The sequence below is a fragment of the Coregonus clupeaformis genome, unplaced genomic scaffold (assembly GCF_020615455.1).
Source record: "Coregonus clupeaformis isolate EN_2021a unplaced genomic scaffold, ASM2061545v1 scaf0476, whole genome shotgun sequence".
Taxonomy (NCBI): Eukaryota; Metazoa; Chordata; class Actinopteri; order Salmoniformes; family Salmonidae; genus Coregonus; species Coregonus clupeaformis.
This window is the reverse complement of record NW_025533931.1, coordinates 37,655-62,445: the sequence shown is the minus strand read 5'-3', so window position 1 is coordinate 62,445 and position 24,791 is coordinate 37,655. Positions and strand designations below refer to the sequence as shown.

At 43.0% G+C, this 24,791-nt stretch overlaps 2 protein-coding genes across 2 annotated transcripts in view; one reads left to right on the top strand and one right to left on the bottom strand.

Annotated features, from left to right (window-relative positions):
- Positions 1-3,969: 3,969 nt before the first annotated feature.
- LOC121556001 (myosin heavy chain, fast skeletal muscle-like) lies at positions 3,970-8,591 on the bottom strand. The gene is made up of 7 exons (XM_045215588.1): positions 8,585-8,591; positions 7,937-8,001; positions 7,756-7,843; positions 7,540-7,657; positions 7,047-7,178; positions 6,405-6,660; positions 3,970-3,996 (listed from the first exon to the last, which is right to left on the bottom strand). The coding sequence occupies exons 1-7, from the start codon at positions 8,589-8,591 to the stop codon at positions 3,985-3,987; spliced, it is 678 nt and encodes a 225-aa protein (XP_045071523.1). The 3' UTR covers positions 3,970-3,984.
- A 7,395-nt stretch (positions 8,592-15,986) lies between these two features.
- Positions 15,987-24,791, top strand: part of LOC121556009 (sphingomyelin synthase-related protein 1-like) — a gene marked incomplete at its 3' end in the record, with an annotated part of 38,029 nt that continues 29,224 nt past the window's right edge. Inside the window, exon 1 of the mRNA XM_045215587.1 lies at positions 15,987-16,053. The remainder of the gene's footprint in view (positions 16,054-24,791) is intronic.

The window sequence follows — 24,791 nt, the reverse complement described above, 5'->3', positions numbered from 1 at the left end:
CCGCGTTGCAGCTCTGCCTTGGCCTCCTAAAGCTTCTCTGTGCGCTGAATGGCATCAGTTTCATACTTAGTCCTCCACTAAGCCACCTCGCTGTTGGCCTTGGACATGCCGCGTTGCAGCTCTGCCTTGGCCTCCTAAAGCTTCTCTGTGCGCTGAATGGCATCAGTTTCATACTTAGTCCTCCACTAAGCCACCTCGCTGTTGGCCTTGGACATGCCGCGTTGCAGCTCTGCCTTGGCCTCCTAAAGCTCCTCTGTGCACTGAATGGCATCAGTTTCATACTTAGTCCTCCACTGAGCCACCTTGTTGTTGGCCTTGGACATGCCGCGTTGCAGCTCTGCCTTGGCCTCCTAAAGCTCCTCTGTGCACTGAATGGCATCAGTTTCATACTTAGTCCTCCACTAAGCCACCTCGCTGTTGGCCTTGGACATGCCGCGTTGCAGCTCTGCCTTGGCCTCCTAAAGCTTCTCTGTGCGCTGAATGGCATCAGTTTCATACTTAGTCCTCCACTAAGCCACCTCGCTGTTGGCCTTGGACATGCCGCGTTGCAGCTCTGCCTTGGCCTCCTAAAGCTTCTCTGTGCGCTGAATGGCATCAGTTTCATACTTAGTCCTCCACTAAGCCACCTCGCTTTTGGCCTTGGACATGCCGCGTTGCAGCTCTGCCTTGGCCTCCTAAAGCTTCTCTGTGCGCTGAATGGCATCAGTTTCATACTTAGTCCTCCACTAAGCCACCTCGCTGTTGGCCTTGGACATGCCGCGTTGCAGCTCTGCCTTGGCCTCCTAAAGCTTCTCTGTGCGCTGAATGGCATCAGTTTCATACTTAGTCCTCCACTAAGCCACCTCGCTGTTGGCCTTGGACATGCCGCGTTGCAGCTCTGCCTTGGCCTCCTAAAGCTTCTCTGTGCGCTGAATGGCATCAGTTTCATACTTAGTCCTCCACTAAGCCACCTCGCTGTTGGCCTTGGACATGCCGCGTTGCAGCTCTGCCTTGGCCTCCTAAAGCTTCTCTGTGCGCTGAATGGCATCAGTTTCATACTTAGTCCTCCACTAAGCCACCTCGCTGTTGGCCTTGGACATGCCGCGTTGCAGCTCTGCCTTGGCCTCCTAAAGCTCCTCTGTGCGCTGAATGGCATCAGTTTCATACTTAGTCCTCCACTGAGCCACCTCGCTGTTGGCCTTGGACATGCCGCGTTGCAGCTCTGCCTTGGCCTCCTAAAGCTTCTCTGTGCGCTGAATGGCATCAGTTTCATACTTAGTCCTCCACTAAGCCACCTCGCTGTTGGCCTTGGACATGCCGCGTTGCAGCTCTGCCTTGGCCTCCTAAAGCTCCTCTGTGCACTGAATGGCATCAGTTTCATACTTAGTCCTCCACTAAGCCACCTCGCTGTTGGCCTTGGACATGCCGCGTTGCAGCTCTGCCTTGGCCTCCTAAAGCTCCTCTGTGCACTGAATGGCATCAGTTTCATACTTAGTCCTCCACTGAGCCACCTTGTTGTTGGCCTTGGACATGCCGCGTTGCAGCTCTGCCTTGGCCTCCTAAAGCTCCTCTGTGCACTGAATGGCATCAGTTTCATACTTAGTCCTCCACTGAGCCACCTCGCTGTTGGCCTTGGACATGCCGCGTTGCAGCTCTGCCTTGGCCTCCTAAAGCTCCTCTGTGCACTGAATGGCATCAGTTTCATACTTAGTCCTCCACTAAGCCACCTCGCTGTTGGCCTTGGACAGCCGCGTTGCAGCTCTGCCTTGGCCTCCTAAAGCTCCTCTGTGCACTGAATGGCATCAGTTTCATACTTAGTCCTCCACTAAGCCACCTCGCTGTTTGCCTTGGACATGCCGCGTTGCAGCTCTGCCTTGGCCTCCTAAAGCTCCTCTGTGCACTGAATGGCATCAGTTTCATACTTAGTCCTCCACTAAGCCACCTCGCTGTTGGCCTTGGACATGCCGCGTTGCAGCTCTGCCTTGGCCTCCTAAAGCTCCTCTGTGCGCTGAATGGCATCAGTTTCATACTTAGTCCTCCACTGAGCCACCTTGTTGTTGGCCTTGGACATGCCGCGTTGCAGCTCTGCCTTGGCCTCCTAAAGCTCCTCTGTGCACTGAATGGCATCAGTTTCATACTTAGTCCTCCACTAAGCCACCTCGCTGTTGGCCTTGGACATGCCGCGTTGCAGCTCTGCCTTGGCCTCCTAAAGCTCCTCTGTGCGCTGAATGGCATCAGTTTCATACTTAGTCCTCCACTGAGCCACCTTGTTGTTGGCCTTGGACATGCCGCGTTGCAGCTCTGCTTTGGCCTCCTGCTCCTCCTCAAACTGCTCCCTCAGGAGGTCACCGTCATGGCGGGCAGACTGGACACCATGGGCCAGTGCGTTTTTAGCCTGTGAGAGAGAAAGGGGAAAACAGAGAGATTAGAGAGATAGTAAAACAAATGAAAGTAGAAGTGTCTGAGGGTGGCGTAGTCACCGCCTATATGTAGATATTTCTCTAAACTCTGTGGTTGGTGGAGTCCATATTGGGTCCCTTACCTTGACCTCCTCCTCAATCTGCCTCTTCAGCTCCTCCACCTGCTGGGTGAAGGCCTGTTTGCCTCTGGTTAGCTGAGACACCAGGGCTTCCTTCTCCTCCAGCTGACGGCCAAACTCACCTGCAGAGATAGAGGGACATCTTGTTAATGGGGTCTCTGTCTCTAAGATTGAAAATGTATTTTGAGGTATTGTAGGGCAATGTTAGGTGGTGAACAGTTCAGTAGAAACTATGTTATAATATATGTCATTTATCAGATGCTTTTATCCAAATATTTTAATGTGGACTGGACTTGAAGCCCTCAACACATTATATTGTGTACTACATTTGCATTTACATTTTAGTCATTTAGCAGACACTCTTATCCAGAGCGACTTACAGATAGTGAATACATGTTTTTATTATTTAAAAAAAAAAAAAATTATACTCTGGAGTCTGGCCCTCTGCCCACTGATGTCGTTGACCTGGCGAAGATTCTCATCATTCTTAGTCTTGATCTCACTTAGCTGGTCCTCAAGAGTACGGCACATACTTAGATCCTGTACAGTCCCTGGAGTCCTTAGATCCTGTACAGTCCCTGGAGTCCTTAGATCCTGTACAGTCCCTGGAGTCCTTAGATCCTGTACAGTCCCTGGAGTCCTTAGATCCTGTACAGTCCCTGGAGTCCTTAGATCCTGTACAGTCCCTGGAGTCCTTAGATCCTGTACAGTCCCTGGAGTCCTTAGATCCTGTACAGTCCCTGGAGTCCTTAGATCCTGTACAGTCCCTGGAGTCCTTAGATCCTGTACAGTCCCTGGAGTCCTTAGATCCTGTACAGTCCCTGGAGTCCTTAGATCCTGTACAGTCCCTGGAGTCCTTAGATCCTGTACAGTCCCTGGAGTCCTTAGATCCTGTACAGTCCCTGGAGTCCTTAGATCCTGTACAGTCCCTGGAGTCCTTAGATCCTGTACAGTCCCTGGAGTCCTTAGATCCTGTACAGTCCCTGGAGTCCTTAGATCCTGTACAGTCCCTGGAGTCCTTAGATCCTGTACAGTCCCTGGAGTCCTTAGATCCTGTACAGTCCCTGGAGTCCTTAGATCCTGTACAGTCCCTGGAGTCCTTAGATCCTGTACAGTCCCTGGAGTCCTTAGATCCTGTACAGTCCCTGGAGTCCTTAGATCCTGTACAGTCCCTGGAGTCCTTAGATCCTGTACAGTCCCTGGAGTCCTTAGATCCTGTACAGTCCCTGGAGTCCTTAGATCCTGTACAGTCCCTGAGTCCTTAGATCCTGTACAGTCCCTGGAGTCCTTAGATCCTGTACAGTCCCTGGAGTCCTTAGATCCTGTACAGTCCCTGGAGTCCTTAGATCCTGTACAGTCCCTGGAGTCCTTAGATCCTGTACAGTCCCTGGAGTTCCTTGATCTTCTTCTGCAGCTGAGCTCCCAGAGACTGCTCATCCTCAATCTTGCTGAGGAGCTAGGTGGTCTCAAAGTCCTTCCTAAGAAACACAAACACATTGATTGCAGAGTTGGTTTTGGTTTCGATAGTTTAAAGACAGAGAATCATACCATTCACTTTGCTTTTAAAAAGCACATGCAAATGCTAATTCATAATTACAAGAATTAGTCAAACAACCATTATGTTGATCAATGTATTAGGTACAGTGAGGCAAAAAAAGTATTTGATCCCCTGCTGATTTTGTACGTTTGCCCAGTGACAAAGAAATGATCAGTCTATAATTTTAATGGTACATTTATTTGAACAGTGAAAGACAGAATAACAACAAAATAATCCAGAAAAATGTATGTCAAAAATGTTATAAATTGATTTGCATTTTAATGAGGGAAATAAGTATTTGACCCCTCTGCAAAACATGACTTAGTACTTGGTGGCAAAACCCTTGTTGGCAATCACAGAGGTCAGACGTTTCTTGTAGTTGGCCACCAGGTTTGCACACATCTCAGGAGAGATTTTGTCCCACTCCTCTTTGCAGATCTTCTTCAAGTCATTAAGGTTTCGAGGCTGACGTTTGGCAACTCGAACCTTCAGCTCCCTCCACAGATTTGCTATGGGATTAAGGTCTGGAGACTGGCTAGGCCACTCCAGGACCTTAATGTGTTTCTTCTTGAGCCACTCCTTTGTTTCCTTGGCCGTGTGTTTTGGGTCATTGTCATGCTGGAATACCCATCCACGACCCATTTTCAATGCCCTGGCTGAGGGAAGGAGGTTCTCACCCAAGATTTGACGGTACATGGCCCCGTCCATCGTCCCTTTGATGCGGTGAAGTTGTCCTGTCCCCTTAGCAGAAAAACACCCCCAAAGCATAATGTCACCACCTCCATGTTTGACGGTGGGGATGGTGTTCTTGGGGTCATAGGCAGCATTCCTCCTCCTCCAAACACGGCGAGTTGAGTTGATGCCAAAGAGCTCAATTTTGGTCTCATCTGACCACAACACTTTCACCCAGTTCTCCTTTGAATCATTCAGATGTTCATTGGCAAACTTCAGACGGGCATGTACAGTGCTATGAAAAAGTATTTGCCCCCTTTCTAATTTTCTCTACTTTTGCATATTTGTGATACTGAATGTTATCAGATCTTCAACCAAAACCTAATATTAGATAAAGGGAACATAAGTGAACAAATAACACAACAATTACATATTTATTTCATAAACAAAGTTATGCAATACCCAATTCCCCTGTGTGAAAAAGTAATTGCCCCCTTACACTCAATAACTGGTTGTGCCACCTTTAGCTGCAATGACTCCAACCAAATGCTTCCTGTAGTTGTTGATCAGTCTCTCACGTCGCTGTGGAGGAATTTTGGCCCACTCTTCCATGCAGAACTGCTTTAACTCAGTGACGTGTGGGTTTTCAAGCATGAACTGCTCGTTTCAAGTCCTGCCACAACATCTCAATTGGGATTAGGTCTGGACTTTGACTAGGCCATTCCAAAACTTCCAATTTGTTGCTTTTTAGTATTTTTCATGTAGACTTGATTGTGTGTTTTGGATCATTGTCTTGCTGCATGACCCAGCTGCGCTTCAGCTTCAGCTCACAGACGGATGGCCTGACATTCTCCTGTAGAATTCTCTGATACAGAGCAGAATTCATGGTTCCTTCTATTAAGGCAAGTTGTCCAGGTCCTGAGGCAGCAAAGCATCCCCAAACCATCACACCACCACCACCATGCTTGACCTTTGGTATGATGTTCTTACTGTGGAATGCAGAGTTTGGTTTTCACCAGGCATAATGGGACCCATCTCGTCCCATTACAGTGTTGGTAGTTGAGGTAATATGTACATGTAGGTAGGGGTAAAAGTGACTAGACAATCAGGATAGATAATAAACAGAGTAGCAGCAGTGTTGGTAGTTGAGGTAATATGTATATGTAGGTAGGGGTAAAAGTGACTAGACAATCAGGATAGATAATAAACAGAGTAGCAGCAGTGTTGGTAGTTGAGGTAATATGTACATGTAGGTAGGGGTAAAAGTGACTAGTCAATCAGGATAGATAATAAACAGAGTAGCAGCAGTGTTGGTAGTTGAGGTAATATGTACATGTAGGTAGGGGTAAAAGTGACTAGTCAATCAGGATAGATAATAAACAGAGTAGCAGCAGTGTTGGTAGTTGAGGTAATATGTACATGTAGGTAGGGGTAAAAGTGACTAGACAATCAGGATAGATAATAAACAGAGTAGCAGCAGTGTTGGTAGTTGAGGTAATATGTACATGTAGGTAGGGGTAAAAGTGACTAGTCAATCAGGATAGATAATAAACAGAGTAGCAGCAGTGTATGTGGAGAGTGTGAAAGTGTGTGTCTGTGTCTGTCTGCTTGCATGTGTCTCTGTGTGTGTATCATGTGTGTGTAAATGTACTCTTATGAAGGTTGTTGCTCACTCACAGATGCGTTTTGGAGTGCCAGGTCATTCTTCTCCTGCAGCAGGGTCACCATCTTCTCCTCCAACTCCTTCTTCTTGGCCAGAGCCTTGGCCAGGTCTGTCTGCATCTTCTCATAGTTCTCCTTCATGTTGGCCATTTCCTTCTCAGTCTCAGCACTCTTCAGTAGGGGCTTGATCTTGAAGTACACCTTCATCCATGGCCAGGTTTTTACATTCATGAATGAGCGGATGTTGTACTGGATGGAGTAGACGGCATCTCTGGTCAACAGAAAGGATAAAGTGGTATGGTGACTGACAAGCTACATTCTGCGAGAGGAAGAACAACAAAACTGTATACAGCTGAGGAAGGCGGCAAGGGAAAGGTAACCTCTCTTAAATTCATAGACAGCGCTCTATATTCAAGGATTTACAGGTCATGCTAAGCTCATGAGGCATTTCATATTCTTCAAGAATCAATGGGTAAATATAACACATTTAAATGACAATTGAACAGCTTGCCAAATCCTAAACTGCAGCTTTAATAGAACATTATAAGACGTACTTTCTCATTGTGAACAACTCACAGCATATACAGTATGGAATCATAATTCATTACATACAAGTGGTTGACAGGAAGCTTTGCCAAGATGTCTGCTATTCCTCACCTCCTCTCCATCATCTTGGTGAACTCTCTCCTCATGAGGAATCCACGGCTGAGAGCCTGGACCATGCCGATATAGGATACATTTTTCACCAGGTAAGTTGACTGAGAACACATTCTCATTTCCAGCAACAACCTGGGGAATAGTTACAGGGGAGAGGAATGAACCAATTGGAAAGGGGATGATTAGGTGGTCAGATTGGAGATGGAGACCGGGGGTTAATAACACCCGCGCTCTTACGTTACATGCCATGGGATTTTCAATGTCCACAGAGAGTCAGGACACCCGTTTAACTGCCCTGGCGCATTGGGATCTCCTCAGAGCAGAGGGAAGAGCGCCCTCTACTGGCCTTCCAACACCACTTCCAGCAGCATCTGGTCTTCCATCCAGGACCAACCCTGCTTAGCTTCAGATGCAAGCCAGCAGTGGGAAGCAGGGTGTTATGCTGCTGGACAACAGCATCTGCTAAATGACACAAATGTAAATGTGTGTGTACCTCTGCTTGAAGTCAGCGTAGATGATTCTGCTGGGGAAGCCCTTCCTGCAGATCCTGATACCCTCCAGTACACCGTTACACCTGAGCTGGTGGATAACCAGGAAGTTCTCCATCAGACCTGGAAAAACAAACCAAGTCTCTTTTAATACTCAGAAACTGCTTCAAGATTGTGCTCGTTAAGATTACTGATAACATTTAACTCAATATTTCTTGTACCTGGAGTCTTTGACTCGTTGGGGATCAGGCAGCGCACAAAGTGAGGATGAGTGCTCCTCAAGTTGGTCATCAGCTTGCCCAAGTTCTCCTGTAAGAGGGTTACAAACCATGTTTTCATTAGTAATTTATGATAATCAATGCACCTTTTGAAGGACTGAAAATACACATGTCAAAAGCTCACCCTGAACTGGGAAAATACAGTCTGCATGGAACCACCCTTCTTCTTGCCTCCTTTCTTGCTTGTATCTGTTCAAATGGGGAAAAGTAAGAGATCATTATAAACTAAACGATCTCGGGTTAACTTCACATTTATCTTAAAGGTCCAATGCAGACGTTTTTATCTCAATATCAAATCATTTCTGGGTAACAATTAAGTACCTTACCGTGATTGTTTTCAATTAAAATGGGAAGAACTAGCTGTTATTGGCAGAGAGGTTTGGAACGATATTTCTTATTGGTTTATTAACTAATTTACCGCCTGGTGATGTCACCAGGCACGTCCAAAACTCCATCCCACCAAAGGGCATTATCATAATTTTTTGAATTTCACAGTATTATTCCTCATAGTGTGGAAATATATAGAAAACACAGGAAAATTAAGTTTTTGACTGCACTAGGCATTTAATGCAAATGCTGCCAATAAGATCGATTGTACTAGTAAATTAACCCAGTGAATAACCCAGAGAAATGGTGATACATTCCAAGACTTTAAATCGTCAATCAGCAGTTTAAACAATAACTAAGCAGTTCCCCGCCCCCCGTTTCGGTAAAAAGCTGAAGATGGATGCAAGAACTTAAAATTCATAATGCTTTGGATGCAATGACTGACCATCCATGATATAACAATTATAGTTTTAACCATGTTTTTAGGCTATACAGTGTTTGTTTACATTTACATTTAACAATTTATTATTTTAGCACAGGGTTTCCCAAAGTCGGTCCTGGAAGCCTCTCCAACATAATCCAGATAGAGTCAGGCATTCCCCAGGGCAGCTGTCTAGGCCCCTTACTTTTTAAAACTTGACTAATGATGCCACTGGCACTGAGTAAAGCCTGTGTGTCTATGTATGCTGATGACTCAACACTATACAGTCGTGGTCAAAAGTTTTGAGAATGACACCAGTATTGGTCTTCACAAAGTTTGCTGCTTCAGTGTTTTTAGATATTTTTGTCAGATGTTACTATGGTATACTGAAGTATAATTACAAGCATTCCATAAGTGTCAAAGGCTTTTATTGACAATTACATTACGTTTATGCAAAGAGTCAATATTTGCAGTGTTGACCCTTTTTTTTTCAAGACCTCTGCAATCCGCCCTGGCATGCTGTCAATTAACTTCTGGGCCACATCCTGACTGATGGCAGCCCATTCTTGCATAATCAATGCTTGGAGTTTGTCAGAATTTGTGGGTTTTTGTTTGTCCACCCGCCTCTAAAGGATTGACCACAAGTTCTCAATGGGATTAAGGTCTGAGGAGTTTCCTGGCCATGGACCCAAAATGTAGATGTTTTGTTCCCCAAGCCACTTAGTTATCACTTTTGCCTTATGGCAAGGTGCTCCATCATTCTGGAAAAGGCATTGTTCGTCAACAAACTGTTCTTGGATGGTTGGGAGAAGTTGCTCTCGGAGGATGTGTTGGTACCATTCTTTATTCATGGCTGTGTTCTTAGGCAAAATTGTGAGTGAGCCCACTCCCTTGGCTGAGAAGCAACCCCACACGGATGGTCTCAGGATGCTTTACTGTTGGCATGACACAGGACTGATGGTAGCGCTCACCTTGTTTTCTCCGGACAAGCTTTTTTCAGTATGCCCCATACAATCGGAAAGGGGATTCATCAGAGAAAATGACTTTACCCCAGTCCTCAGCAGTCCAATCCCTGTACCTTTTGCAGAATATCAGTCTGTCCCTGATGTTTTTCCTGGAGAGAAGTGGCTTCCTCGCTGCCCTTCTTGACACCAGGCCATCCTCCAAAAGTCTTCGCCTCACTGTGCGTGCAGATGCACTCACACCTGCCTGCTGCCATTCCTGAGCAAGCTCTGCACTGGTGGTGCCCCGATCCCGCAGCTGAATCAACTTTAGGAGACGGTCCTGGCGCTTGCTGGACTTTCTTGGGCGCCCTGAAGCCTTCTTCACAACAATTGAACCTCTCTCCTTGAAGTTCTTGATGATCCGATAAATGGTTGATTTAGGTGCAATCTTACTAGCAGCAATATCCATGCCTGTGAAGCCCTTTTTGTGCAAAGCAATGATGACGGCATGTGTTTCCTTGCAGGTAACCATGGTTAACAGAGGAAGAACAATGATTTCAAGCACCACCCTTCTTTTAAAGCTTCCAGTCTGTTATTCTAACTCAATCAGCATGACAGAGTGATCTCCAGCCTTGTCCTCATCAATACTCTCACCTGTGTTAACGAGATAATCACTGACATGATGTCAGCTGGTCCTTTTGTGGCAGGGCTGAAATGAAGTGGACATGTTTTTTGGGGATTAAGTTCATTTTCATGGCAAAGAGGGACTTTGCAATTCATCTGATCACTCTTCATAACATTCTGGAGTATATGCATATTGCCATCATAAAAACTGAGGCAGCAGACTTTGTGAAAATTAATATTTGTGTCATTCTCAAAACTTTTGACCAAGACTGTACACATCAGCTACCACATCAAGTGAAATCACTGCAACACTTAACAAAGAGCTGCAGTTAGTTTCAGAATGGGTGGAAATAAATAAGTTAGTCCTAAATATTTCAGAAACTAATAAAATTGTATTTGGGACAAAACATTCAGTAAACCATAAACCTCAACTAAATCGTGTAATGTATAATGTGTAAATTGAGCAAGCTGAGGAGACTAAACTGCTTGGTGTAACCTTGGATTGTAAACTGTCATGGTCAAAACATATTGATGCAACAGTAGCTAAGATGGGGAGAGGTCTGTCCATAATAAAGCGCTGCTCTGCGTTCTTGACACCGCTATCAACAAAACAAGTACTACAGGACCTAGTTTTGTCGCACCTGGACTAATGTTCAGTAGTGTGGTCAGATCACCAAACTGTTCTTGGATGGTTGGGAGACTACTGCCCAGTCATATGGCCAAATGCCACAAAGAAGGACATAGGCAAATTACAATTGGCTCAGAACAGAGGAGCACAGCTGGCCCTTAGATGTACACGGAGAGACAGCATTGATAATATGCATGTCAATCGCTCAGGGTGGAGAGATTGACTGCTTCACTGCTTGCCTTTGTGACTGGTATTGACATGTTGAAATCACAAGTTGTCTGTTTTAGCAACTGGCACACAGCTCAGACATGCATACATACCCCACAATACATGCCACCAGAGGTCTCTTCACAGTCCCCAAATCCAGAAGAGACTATGGGAGGTGCACAGTACTACATAGAGCCATGACTACATGGAACTCTATTCCACATCAGGTATATCAGTCAAGGAGTAAGATCTGATTTAAAAAACAGTCTGTAGGCTACAGAAAACCCACATAGGCTACTACCTATTTCTACTATGCTGCCCTCATCAATCTGCTGCACTAGTCGGATGTCTCCCTAATGGGAGGGCCGCCATGTCTGTGTTATAAACAACATTAGCGTGAGGCGGTTTGCCTTCAAAATAAAAGTCCCCCATTGAAAAAACTGGATGCAAACAGATAATGCAAAGCAATGTATGAATGGTTTTACTAATTCAATAAAGGTCAATAATGAGCGAATTTGACAAAACAATCAGTTGAAATCGCACTGTAGATGTATAGACTTCAGAAGGGTGGACAAAACATTAGGAAATTCCTATGACATAGACTGACCAGGTGAATCCAGGTTAAAGCTATGATCCCTTATTGATGTCACTTGTTAAATCCACTTCAATCAGTGTAGATGAAGGGGAGGAGACAAGTTAAAGAATGCTTACTTACAAGCCCTTAACCAACAATGCAGTTAAGAAAAATAAGAGTTAAGAAAATATTTACTAATTAAACGAACATAAAAATAAAATAAAAAAGTAACACAATAAAATAACAATAATGAGGCTATATACAGGGGGTACCGGTACTGAGTCAAGTGCCTTTGAACCGGGTATGGTAGTAGGTGCCAAGCGCACCAGTTTGAGTGTGTCAAGAACTGCAACCCTGCTAAGTTTTTCACTCTCAACAGTTTAATTTAATTTACATTTTAGTCATTTAGCAGACACTCTTATCCAGAGCGACTTACAGTTAGTGCATTCATCTTAAGATAGCTAGGTGGAACAACCACATATCACAGGCATAGTCAGTACCTTTTCCCTTAATAACGTCAGAAAAGTCAGAGCTAGTAAGAAAAAAAAAAAGTGCTAGTTCCCGAAAGGCATTTCTTTTTTCTTTTTTGGGGGGGTGGGGGGGGCTGTGGTGCTGTGGGATTATTTAGGATACTATTTGAAGAGGTAGGGTTTCAGATGTTTTCGGAAGATGGGCAGGGACTCTGCTATCCTAGCTTCAGGGGGGAAGCTGGTTCCACCATTGGGGTGCCAGGACAGAGAAGAGCTTGGACTGGGCTGAGGGGGAGCTGCCCTCCCGTAGGGGTGGGAGGGCCAAGAGATCAGAGGTGACAGAATGTGTATCAAGAATGGTCCACCACCCAAAGGACATCCAGCCAACTTCACACAACTATTGGAGTCAACATGGGCCAACATCCCTGTGGAACGCGTTCGACACCTTGTAGAGTCCATGCCCCGACGACTTGAGGCTGTTCCGAGGGCAATAGGGGGTGCAACTCAATATTAGGAAGATGTTCCTAATGTTTTGTACAGTCAGTATATTGCAATGTACAGCCCTACTCAGTCACTTTATTAAGTTGAATGAATTAATGAATTAATATGTTAGCTAGCTACAACCATCTCACTCACTTTATTAGGTTGAATGACAGAGCAGAAACAAGCTGCTTATGGGCTAGCCATTGATCATGACCATTACATTACACTTCACATTGAACATGCAACGGTTTTGGAAGCATAAGGAACTTATCTTTCATATCAGCAATAAATAATTTTCAAAAAACCAAAAGGTTAAATAGATTCACACCTTGATAGGGTTATGGTTAGTTTTCCCACACGGCCATATCTCCATTTTACAGCGCTTGTTTATGGAAAACAGACAAGAGGCGACCACCTGTGCTAATTAGCTATCTAGCATGCTCCGAACACGTGTGTAAACATAAACAGTTGATTGTCAGACTCAGTAGACACTAGCTAGCTAAGTTAGTCTGTCTGAACGTCAACAGCTAACTTACTAGCTAGCTAGCTAGCAAACTAAGTTAGTCTGTCTGAACGTCAACAGCTAACTTACTAGCTAGCTAGCTAGCAAACTAATACGACATTCTGTGCAGTAACCAGGGCATAAAATTAACATCTGCCACCCACCAAATGCGGATCAACAGGTAAGAATGTCTATTTCACCAGCCACATTGGCGGGTGGTCAATTCACAGGGTTCTACAGTACGAGCATTACATTCGCAAATAAAAATAGTCAAAAGTCAAGTACGAGCACGTGAGTTAGGGTTAGAAAAATGCTGCAGTAGCTGTTTTCAAAGTATTTCTTCTGTTTTGTTTCATAGCTGCTAATTGCACAAAGAAATACAAATCCTATATCCCACCTCGCGCAGCAGCACTGGCTGGAAGGGTGAAGTGCTGATAGATTCATTTCTGGAGGCTGCAAACATTTAAATGGCCTAATTTACTCGGAAGTCGAACGTTTCTTGGTTATTTATACTGAACAAAAATATAAACGCAACATGTAAAGTGTTTGTCCCATATTTCATGAGCTGAAATAAAAGATCCCAGAAATGTTCCATACGCACAAAAAGCTTATTTCTCTCAAGCGTATTTCTCTCAAATTTGGTGCACAACTTTGTTTACATCCCTGTTAGTGAGCATTTCTCCTTTGCCAAGATAATCCATCCACCTGACAGGTGTGGCATATCAAGAAGCTCATTAAACAGCATGATCATTACACAGGTGCAGCTTGTGCTGGGGACAATAAAAGGCCAATCTAAAATGTGCAGTTTTGTCACACAACACAATGCCACAAATGTCTCAAGTTTTAAGGGGAGCGTGCAATTGGCATGCTGACTGCAGGAATGTCCACCAGACCTGTTGTCAGAGAATTTAATCTTCATTTCTCTACCATAAGCCGCCTCCAACGTAGTTTTAGAGAATTTGGCAGTACGTCCAATTGGCCTCACAACTGCAGACCACATGTAACCATGCCAGCCCAGGACCTCCACATCCGGCTTCTTCACCTGCGGGATGATCTGAGACGAGCCACCCAAACAGCTGATGAAACTGTGGGTTTGCACAACCAAATCATTTTTGCACAAACTGTCAGAAACCATCTCAGGGAAGCTCATCTGTGTGCTCATTGTCCTCACCAGGGTCTTGACCTGACTGCAGTTCGGCGACGTAACCAACTTCAGTGGGCAAATGCTCACCTCCGATGGCCACTAGCACGCTGGAGAAGTGTACTCTTCACGGATGAATTCCGGTTTCAACCGTACTGGGCAGATGGCATCGTGTGGGCAAGTGGTTTGCTGATGTCAATGTTGTGAACAGAGTGCCCCATGGTGGCGGTCGGGTTATGGTATCGGCAGCCATAAGCTACGGACAACGAATACAATTGCATTTTATCGGTGGCAATTTGAATCCACAGAGATACTGTGACGAGATCCTGGGGCCCATTGTCGTGCCATTCATCAGCCCCATGTTGCAAGGATATGTACACAATTATTGGAAGCTGAAAATGTCCCAGTTCTTCCATGGCCTGCATACTCACCAGACATGTCACCCATTGAGCATGTTTGGGATGCTCTGGATCAACGTGTACGACAGCGTGTTCCTGGTGCCGCCAATATCCATCCACTTCGCACAGTCATTGAAGAGGAGTGGGACAAGGCCCCTACTTTTTTTTTTTTTTTATGGTATCTGTGACCAACAGATGCATATCTGTATTCCCAGTCATGTGAAATCCATAGATTAGGGCCTAATTAATTTATATTAATTGACAGATATATGAACTGTAACTCAGTCAAATCTTTGAAATTGTTGCATGTTGCATTTATGTTTGTTCAGTGTATATTGTTTTGTTCACAAGCGCTGTTGTTTTTCAATGTTAGTTTGAGTCTGCTGCTTCAACGGATACAGAAGAGATGCCCTAGTCGAGTGGCATCGTTACCAAGGTAACCTCTTGCCCTGAACATTTGGTCTCATACTTTGATTAAAAGACTCTGAGTAACCAAAAAGTTAATGAAATTGAGTAATATACCAAAATACTTCTTATTAATATATTTCTTGTTTTAGAAACATTACAAAGCATGGTCATCTGTTTTTTGTGTTTTTTGACTGGTATACAATCTGAGTGTCTGGTAGAGATTTTTTAAAATCAAAAAGTACATTTTAGGCCCTGGCACTAACCAACAACTCTCATAAACAAACTATTCACGTTTAAACAATATATGTATCTAGATATGTCTAGCTACTTTGATAAGTTATCGTTGCTAATAATGGACCAAATGGTCTGTCTGCTTGTGATAACGTTACCTACCTATCTAACTAGCTAGCTGCTGTGTGCATCTCGTAGCTAACGATGTTACACTAGCCAGAAATAGCACCACATAACCCGCAGCGTCGCTGGAATTACAGTATTCATTTGGACATTCATTACTGAAAGTCGTGAATTTCATGAGCTACCTGAAGTTCTTTCATCCCAACACTCCCTCGATTCTGCTTACCCATCATATGACACTCTAGGTCGCACAATATTGACGTCAGAAGCTTCTTCTTCTGTGGTGTTCATTGAGTTTGTCAACCAACTTTAATGGCTCATTACCGCCACCTACTTGACTGCAGTATACACCAGAGCCAAGGGAGGTCAAAGGCTGAGTTTATTTTCTAAACACGGATGATAACATCATGTATTTACTCACTTACTCACACACACGTTTTTTTAAAACTAAACTAATGCTGTTAATCAGGTGGTGGTTCTACTGAGTTCTGTTGACGAGGTTTGATCAGTGATCAGGGTAGATCAGTGTGGCCAACATTGTTATCAGAGTACATCTCCTAGATACGTCCAATCAGTAGGAGAAAGGTCCTGATACGGAGAGAGCAGCCTGTCTATCTTCTATACGTGAGCTTACTCAGCTGTTTAGGTCCAACAGACCTTTGGATTAGGAGGAAGGGTGTGCTGGAGAGCAAAGGACTGTTGGCGTCACAGAGGACAGAGAGGGAACGATTGGTAATGTACTCTCTAGTTTAACTGAATGGTAATGTACTCTCTAGTTTAACTGATTGATAATGTACTGGTAATGTACTATAGTTTAACTGGCTGGTAATGTACTCTATAGTTTAACTGATTGATAATGTACTGGTAATGTACTATAGTTTAACTGACTGGTAATGTACTGGTAATGTACTATAGTTTAACTGGCTGGTAATGTACTCTCTAGTTTAACTGGCTGGTAATGTACTGGTAATGTACTCTCTAGTTTAACTGGCTGGTAATGTACTGGTAATGTACTCTCTAGTTTAACTGGCTGGTAATGTACTCTCTAGTTTAACTGGCTGGTAATGTACTGGTAATGTACTCTCTAGTTTAACTGGCTGGTAATGTACTCTATAGTTTAACTGATTGATAATGTACTGGTAATGTACTATAGTTTAACTGACTGGTAATGTACTCTATAGTTTAACTGATTAATAATGTACTGGTCACGTACTCTCTGGTTTAACTCACTGGTAATATACTTTCCAGTTTAACTGCCTGGTAATGTACTGGTAATGTACTCTATAGTTTAACTGGCTGGTAATGTACTGGTAATGTACTCTATAGTTTAACTGATTGATAATGTACTGGTCACGTACTCTCTGGTTTAACTCACTGGTAATATACTGGTAATATACTTTCCAGTTTAACTGCCAGGTAATGTACTGGTAATGTACTCTCTAGTTTAATTGGCTGGTAATGTACTCTCTAGTTTAATTGGCTGGTAATGTACTCTCTAGTTTAACTGATTGATAATGTACTGGTAATTTGCTCACTAGTTTAACTGACTGGTAATGTACTGGTAAGAGTAATGTATTGGTAATGTACTATAGTTTAACTGGCTGGTAATGTCTTGGTAATGTACTACAGTTTAACTGGCTGGTAAGGTACTGGTAATGTACTCTCTAGTTTAACTGATTGGTAATGTACTCTCTACTTTAAATGGCTGGTAATGTACTGGTAATGTACTCTCTAGTTTAACTGATTGGTAATGTACTGGTAATGTACTCTCTAGTTTAACTGATTGGTAATGTACTCTCTAGTTTAAATGGCTGGTAATGTACTGGTAATGTACTCTCTAGTTTAACTGATTGGTAATGTACTGGTAATGTACTCTCTAGTTTAACTGATTGGTAATGTACTCTCTAGTTTAAATGGCTGGTAATGTACTGGTAATGTACTCTCTAGTTTAACTGATTGGTAATGTACTGGTAATGTACTCTCTAGTTTAACTGATTGGTAATGTACTCTCTAGTTTACCTGGCTGGTAATGTACTGGTAATGTACTCTCTAGTTTAAATGGCTGGTAATGTACTGGTAATGTACTCTCTAGTTTAAATGGCTGGTAATGTACTGGTAATGTACTCTCTAGTTTAACTGGCTGGTAATGTACTGGTAATGTACTCTCTAGTTTAACTGGCTGGTAATGTACTGGTAATGTACTGGTAATGTACTCTCTAGTTTAACTGGCTGGTAATGTACTGGTAATGTACTCTCTAGTTTAACTGACTGGTAATGTACTGGTAATGTACTCTCTAGTTTAACTGGCTGGTAATGTACTGGTAATGTACTCTCTAGTTTAACTGGCTGGTAATGTACTCTCTAGTTTAACTGATTGGTAATGTACTCTCTAGTTTACCTGGCTGGTAATGTACTGGTAATGTACTCTATAGTTTAACTGCTGGTAATGTACTCTCTAGTTTAACTGGCTGGTAATGTACTGGTAATACAATAGTTGATGATTACATTTCTCTAAAACAGGCTATAGGCTACATGTGCACCACCAAGTCAGAACAGTAGGCTAAATTATGAGGGGGAAAGGGACCAAATTATTAGGGTGAGGCACATGGGCTACTAACAGCTTACTGCACAACATACACTTAGTATTACTTTCACCCAAGGGGCTTGAATTTTCGAGCTCAATCCTTAGATTTGGCGGTGACGTAGTGTCCCCATGAGTGACAGAACACTGAGCCAATCACAGCGCAACAAGAGAACATTACCAACCCCTACGCTCTGTATGTTCCGCTGGCTGCCCCACCACCACAGAAAGCTCTGAGCTAGGCTGAAACACCACCACAGAAAGCACTGAGCTAGGCTGAAACACCACCACAGAAAGCACTGAGCTAGGCTGAAACACCACCACAGAAAGCACTGAGCTAGGCTGAAACACCACCACAGAAAGCACTGAGCTAGGCTGAAACACCACCACAGAAAGCACTGAGCTAGGCTGAAACACCACCACAGAAAGCACTGAGCTAGGCTGCCGCACCACCACAGAAAGCACTGAGCTAGGCTGAAACACCACCACAGAAAGCACTGAGCTAGGCTGAAACACCACCACAGAAAGCACTGAGCCTAGGCTGAAACACCACCACAGAAAGCACTGAGCTAGGCTGCCCCACCACCACAGAAAGCACTGAGCTAGGCTGAAACACCACCACAGAAAGCACTGAGCTAGGCTGAAACACCACCACAGAAAGCACTGAGCTGGCTGCCCCACCACCACAGAAAGCACTGAGCTAGGCTGAAACACCACCACAGAAAGCACTGAGCTAGGCTGAAACACCACCACAGAAAGCACTGAGCTAGGCTGAAACACCACCACATAAAGCACTGAGCTGGCTGCCCCACCACCACAGAAAGCACTGAGCTGGCTGCCCCACCACCACAGAAAGCACTGAGCTAGGCTGAAACACCACCACAGAAAGCACTGAGCTGGCTGCCCCACCACCACAGAAAGCACTGAGCTGGCTGCCCCACCACCACAGAAAGCACTGAGCTAGGCTGAAACACCACCACAGAAAGCACTGAGCTGGGCTGAAACACCACCACAGAAAGCACTGAGCTGGGCTGAAACACCACCACAGAAAGCACTGAGCTGGCTGCCCCACTACCACAGAAAGCACTGAGCTAGGCTGAAACACCACCACAGAAAGCACTGAGCTGGCTGCCCCACCACCACAGAAAGCACTGAGCTAGGCTGAAACACCACCGCAGAAAGCACTGAGCTGGCTGCCCCACCACCACAGAAAGCACTGAGCTAGGCTGAAACACCACCACAGAAAGCACTGAGCTGGCTGCCCCACCACCACAGAAAGCACTGAGCTGGCTGCCCCACCACCACAGAAAGCACTGAGCTAGGCTGAAACACCACCACAGAAAGCACTGAGCTGGCTGCCCCACCACCACAGAAAGCACTGAGCTGGCTGCCCCACCACCACAGAAAGCACTGAGCTAGGCTGAAACACCACCACAGAAAGCACTGAGCTGGGCTGAAACACCACCACAGAAAGCACTGAGCTGGGCTGAAACACCACCACAGAAAGCACTGAGCAGGCTGCCCCACCACCACAGAAAGCACTGAGCTGGCTGCCCCACCACCACAGAAAGCACTGAGCTAGGCTGAAACACCACCACAGAAAGCACTGAGCTGGCTGCCCCACCACCACAGAAAGCACTGAGCTAGGCTGAAACACCACCACAGAAAGCACTGAGCTGGCTGCCCCACCACCACAGAAAGCACTGAGCTGGCTGCCCCACCACCACAGAAAGCACTGAGCTAGGCTGAAACACCACCAGAGAAAGCACTGAGCTGGGCTGAAACACCACCACAGAAAGCACTGAGCTAGGCTGAAACACCACAACAGAAAGCACTGAGCTGGCTGCCCCACCACCACAGAAAGCACTGAGCTGGCTGCCCCACCACCACAGAAAGCACTGAGCTGGCTGCCCCACCACCACAGAAAGCATTGAGCTGGCTGCCCCACCACCACAGAAAGCTCTGAGCTAGGCTGAAACACCACCACAGAAAGCACTGAGCTGGCTGCCCCACCACCACAGAAAGCACTGAGCTAGGCTGAAACACCACCACAGAAAGCACTGAGCTGGCTGAAACACCACCACAGAAAGCACTGAGCTGGCTGCCCCACCACCACAGAAAGCACTGAGCTGGCTGAAACACCACCACAGAAAGCACTGAGCTAGGCTGAAACACCACCACAGAAAGCACTGAGCTAGGCTGAAACACCAACACAGAAAGCACTGAGCTAGGCTGAAACACCACCACAGAAAGCTCTGAGCTAGGCTGAAACACCACCACAGAAAGCACTGAGCTAGGCTGAAACACCACCACAGAAAGCACTGAGCTAGGCTGAAACACCACCACAGAAAGCACTGAGCTAGGCTGAAACACCACCACAGAAAGCACTGAGCTAGGCTGAAACACCACCACAAAAAGCACTGAGCTGGCTGCCCGACCACCACAGAAAGCACTGAGCTAGGCTGAAACACCACCACAGAAAGCACTGAGCTAGGCTGAAACACCACCACAGAAAGCACTGAGCTAGGCTGAAACACCACCACAAAAAGCACTGAGCTAGGCTGAAACACCACCACAGAAAGCACTGAGCTAGGCTGAAACACCACCACAGAAAGCACTGAGCTAGGCTGAAACACCACCACAGAAAGCACTGAGCTAGGCTGAAACACCACCACAGAAAGCACTGAGCTAGGGCTGAAACACCACCACAGAAAGCACTGAGCTAGGCTGAAACACCACCACAAAAGCACTGAGCTAGGCTGAAACACCACCACAGAAAGCACTGAGCTAGGCTGAAACACCACCACAGAAAGCACTGAGCTGGCTGCCCCACCACCACAGAAAGCACTGAGCTAGGCTGAAACACCACCACAGAAAGCACTGAGCTAGGCTGAAACACCACCACAAAAAGCACTGAGCTAGGCTGAAACACCACCACAGAAAGCACTGAGCTAGGCTGAAACACCACCACAGAAAGCACTGAGCTAGGCTGAAACACCACCACAGAAAGCACTGAGCTGGCTGCCCCACCACCACAGAAAGCACTGAGCTAGGCTGAAACACCTGCATTTTGGAGCTGCCTTACTCAAGAAAGCAAAAAAAGAGAACAAGTGTGTATGCGGCAATTAACTCAAAGATATATATTAATTGTATTACATTGTTTGCAAACTGATATGTGACACGTATTAATGCCAAAATAACATGCAAAACAGGCACCATTTGCATTTTCCTGCTGAGGAGGAAAACTTTCTGCAATAAAAGCATGATCGAAATAAGATGCCATATCTGTATGTACAAAAAGTGCTGTAATTTCTAAACGGTTCACCGATATAGATTAAAATACCCTCAAATGAAAGCTGACAGGCTGTACTTTAACCTCAAAGTAATTGTATCATTTCAAATCCACAGTGCTAGTGTACAGAGTCAAAACAAATGTGTCACTTTCTAATAGTTTTGGACCTCAGTGTGACCTCACTATAACGCTATTGTAGGACCTAAAGAAACATTTCAAATCAAATCAAATGTTATTGGTCCATACAGATATTTAGCAGATGTTATTGATCACATACACATATTTAGCAGATGTTATTGATCACATACACATATTTAGCAGATGTTATAGATCACATACACATATTTAGCAGATGTTATTGATCACATACACATATTTAACAGATGTTATTGGTCCATACACATATTTAGCAGATGTTATTGGTCCATACACATATTTAGCAGATGTTATTGAACCATATACATATTTAGCAGATGTTTTTGGTCCATACACATATTTAGCAGATGATATTGGTCACATATTTAGCAGATGTTATTGGTCCATACACATATTTAACAGATGTTATTGGTCACATATTTAGCAGATGTTATTGGTCCATACACATATTTAGCAGATGTTATTGATCCATACACATATTTAACAGATGTTATTGGTCCATACACATATTTAACATATGTTATTGATCCATACACATATTTAGCAGATGTTATTGGTCCATACACATATTTAGCAGATGTTATTGATCCATACACATATTTAGCAGATGTTATTGGTCCAAATACATATTTAACAGATGTTATTGGTCACATATTTAGCAGATGTTATTGGTCCATACACATATTTAGCAGATGTTATTGATCCATACACATATTTAGCAGATGTTATTGGTCCAAATACATATTTAACAGATGTTATTGGTCACATATTTAGCAGATGTTATTGGTCCATACACATATTTAGCAGATGTTATTGGTCCAAATACATATTTAACAGATGTTATTGGTCCCATATTTAGCAGATGTTATTGGTCCATACACATATTTAGCAGATGTTATTGATCCATACACATATTTAGCAGAAGTTATTGGTCCATACACATATTTAGCAGATGTTATTGGTCCATACACATATTTAGCAGATGTTATTGGTCACATATTTAACAGATGTTATTGGTCACATATTTAGCAGATGTTATTCGTGCATACACATATTTAACAGATGTTATTGATCCATACACATATTTAGCAGATGTTATTGGTCCATACACATATTTAACAGATGTTATTGGTCACATATTTAGCAGATGTTATTGATCCATACACAAATTTAACAGATGTTATTGGTCACATATTTAGCAGATGTTATTGGTCCATACACATATTTAGCAGATGTTATTGGTCCAAATAAATATTTAACAGATGTTATTGGTCACATATTTAGCAGATGTTATTGGTCCATACACATATTTAGCAGATGTTATTGATCCATACACATATTTAGCAGATGTTATTGGTCCATACACATATTTAGCAGATGTTATTGGTCCATACACATATTTAGCAGATGTTATTTGTCACATATTTAACAGATGTTATTGGTCACATATTTAGCAGATGTTATTCGTCCATACACATATTTAACAGATGTTATTGATCCATACACATATTTAGCAGATGTTATTCGTCCATACACATATTTAACAGATGTTATTGATCCATACACATATTTAGCAGATGTTATTGATCCATACACATATTTAGCAGATGTTATTCGTCCATACACATATTTAGCAGATGTTATTGATCCATACACATATTTAGCAGATGTTATTGATCCATACACATATTTAACAGATGTTATTGGTCCATACACATATTTAGCAGATGTTATTGATCCATACACATATTTAGCAGATGTTATTGGTCACATATTTAACAGATGTTATTGATCAATACACATATTTAACAGATGTTATTGGTCCATACACATATTTAACAAATGTTATTGATCCATACACATATTTAACAGATGTTATTGGTCCATACACATATTTAGCAGATGTTATTGATCCATACACATATTTAGCAGATGTTATTGGTCCAAATACATATTTAGCAGATGTTATTGATCACATATTTAGCAGATGTTATTGGTCCATACACATATTTAGCAGATGTTATTGGTCCAAATACATATTTAACAGATGTTATTGGTCACATATTTAGCAGATGTTATTGGTCCATACACATATTTAGCAGATGTTATTGATCCATACACATATTTAGCAGATGTTATTGGTCCATACACATATTTAGCAGATGTTATTGGTCCATACACATATTTAGCAGATGTTATTGGTCACATATTTAACAGATGTTATTGGTCACATATTTAGCAGATGTTATTCGTCCATACACATATTTAACAGATGTTATTGATCCATACACATATTTAGCAGATGTTATTCGTCCATACACATATTTAACAGATGTTATTGATCCATACACATATTTAGCAGATGTTATTGATCCATAGACATATTTAGCAGATGTTATTCGTCCATACACATATTTAGCAGATGTTATTGATCCATACACATATTTAGCAGATGTTATTGATCCATACACATATTTAACAGATGTTATTGGTCCATACACATATTTAGCAGATGTTATTGATCCATACACATATTTAGCAGATGTTATTGGTCACATATTTAACAGATGTTATTGATCCATACACATATTTAACAGATGTTATTGGTCCATACACATATTTAACAAATATTATTGATCCATACACATATTTAACAGATGTTATTGGTCCATACACATATTTAGCAGATGTTATTGATCCATACACATATTTAGCAGATGTTATTGGTCCAAATACATATTTAGCAGATGTTATTGATCACATATTTAGCAGATGTTATTGGTCCATACACATATTTAGCAGATGTTATTGGTCCAAATACATATTTAACAGATGTTATTGGTCACATATTTAGCAGATGTTATTGGTCCATACACATATTTAGCAGATGTTATTGGTCCAAATACATATTTAACAGATGTTATTGGTCACATATTTAGCAGATGTTATTGGTCCATACACATATTTAGCAGATGTTATTGATCCATACACATATTTAGCAGATGTTATTCGTCCATACACATATTTAGCAGATGTTATTTATCCATACACATATTTAACAGATGTTATTGAACCATATACATATTTAACAGATGTTATTGATCCATACACATATTTAACAGATGTTATTGGTCTATACACATATTTAGCAGATGTTATTGATCACATACACATATTTAGCAGATGTTATTGATCACATACACATATTTAGCAGATGTTATTGATCACATACACATATTTAGCAGATGTTATTGATCACATACACATATTTAACAGATGTTATTGGTCCATACACATATTTAGCAGATGTTATTGAACCATACACATATTTAGCAGATGTTATTGGTCCAAATACATATTTAACAGATGTTATTGGTCCATACATATATTTAGCAGATGTTATTGGTCCAAATACATATTTAACAGATGTTATTGGTCCATACACATATTTAGCAGATGTTATTGGTCC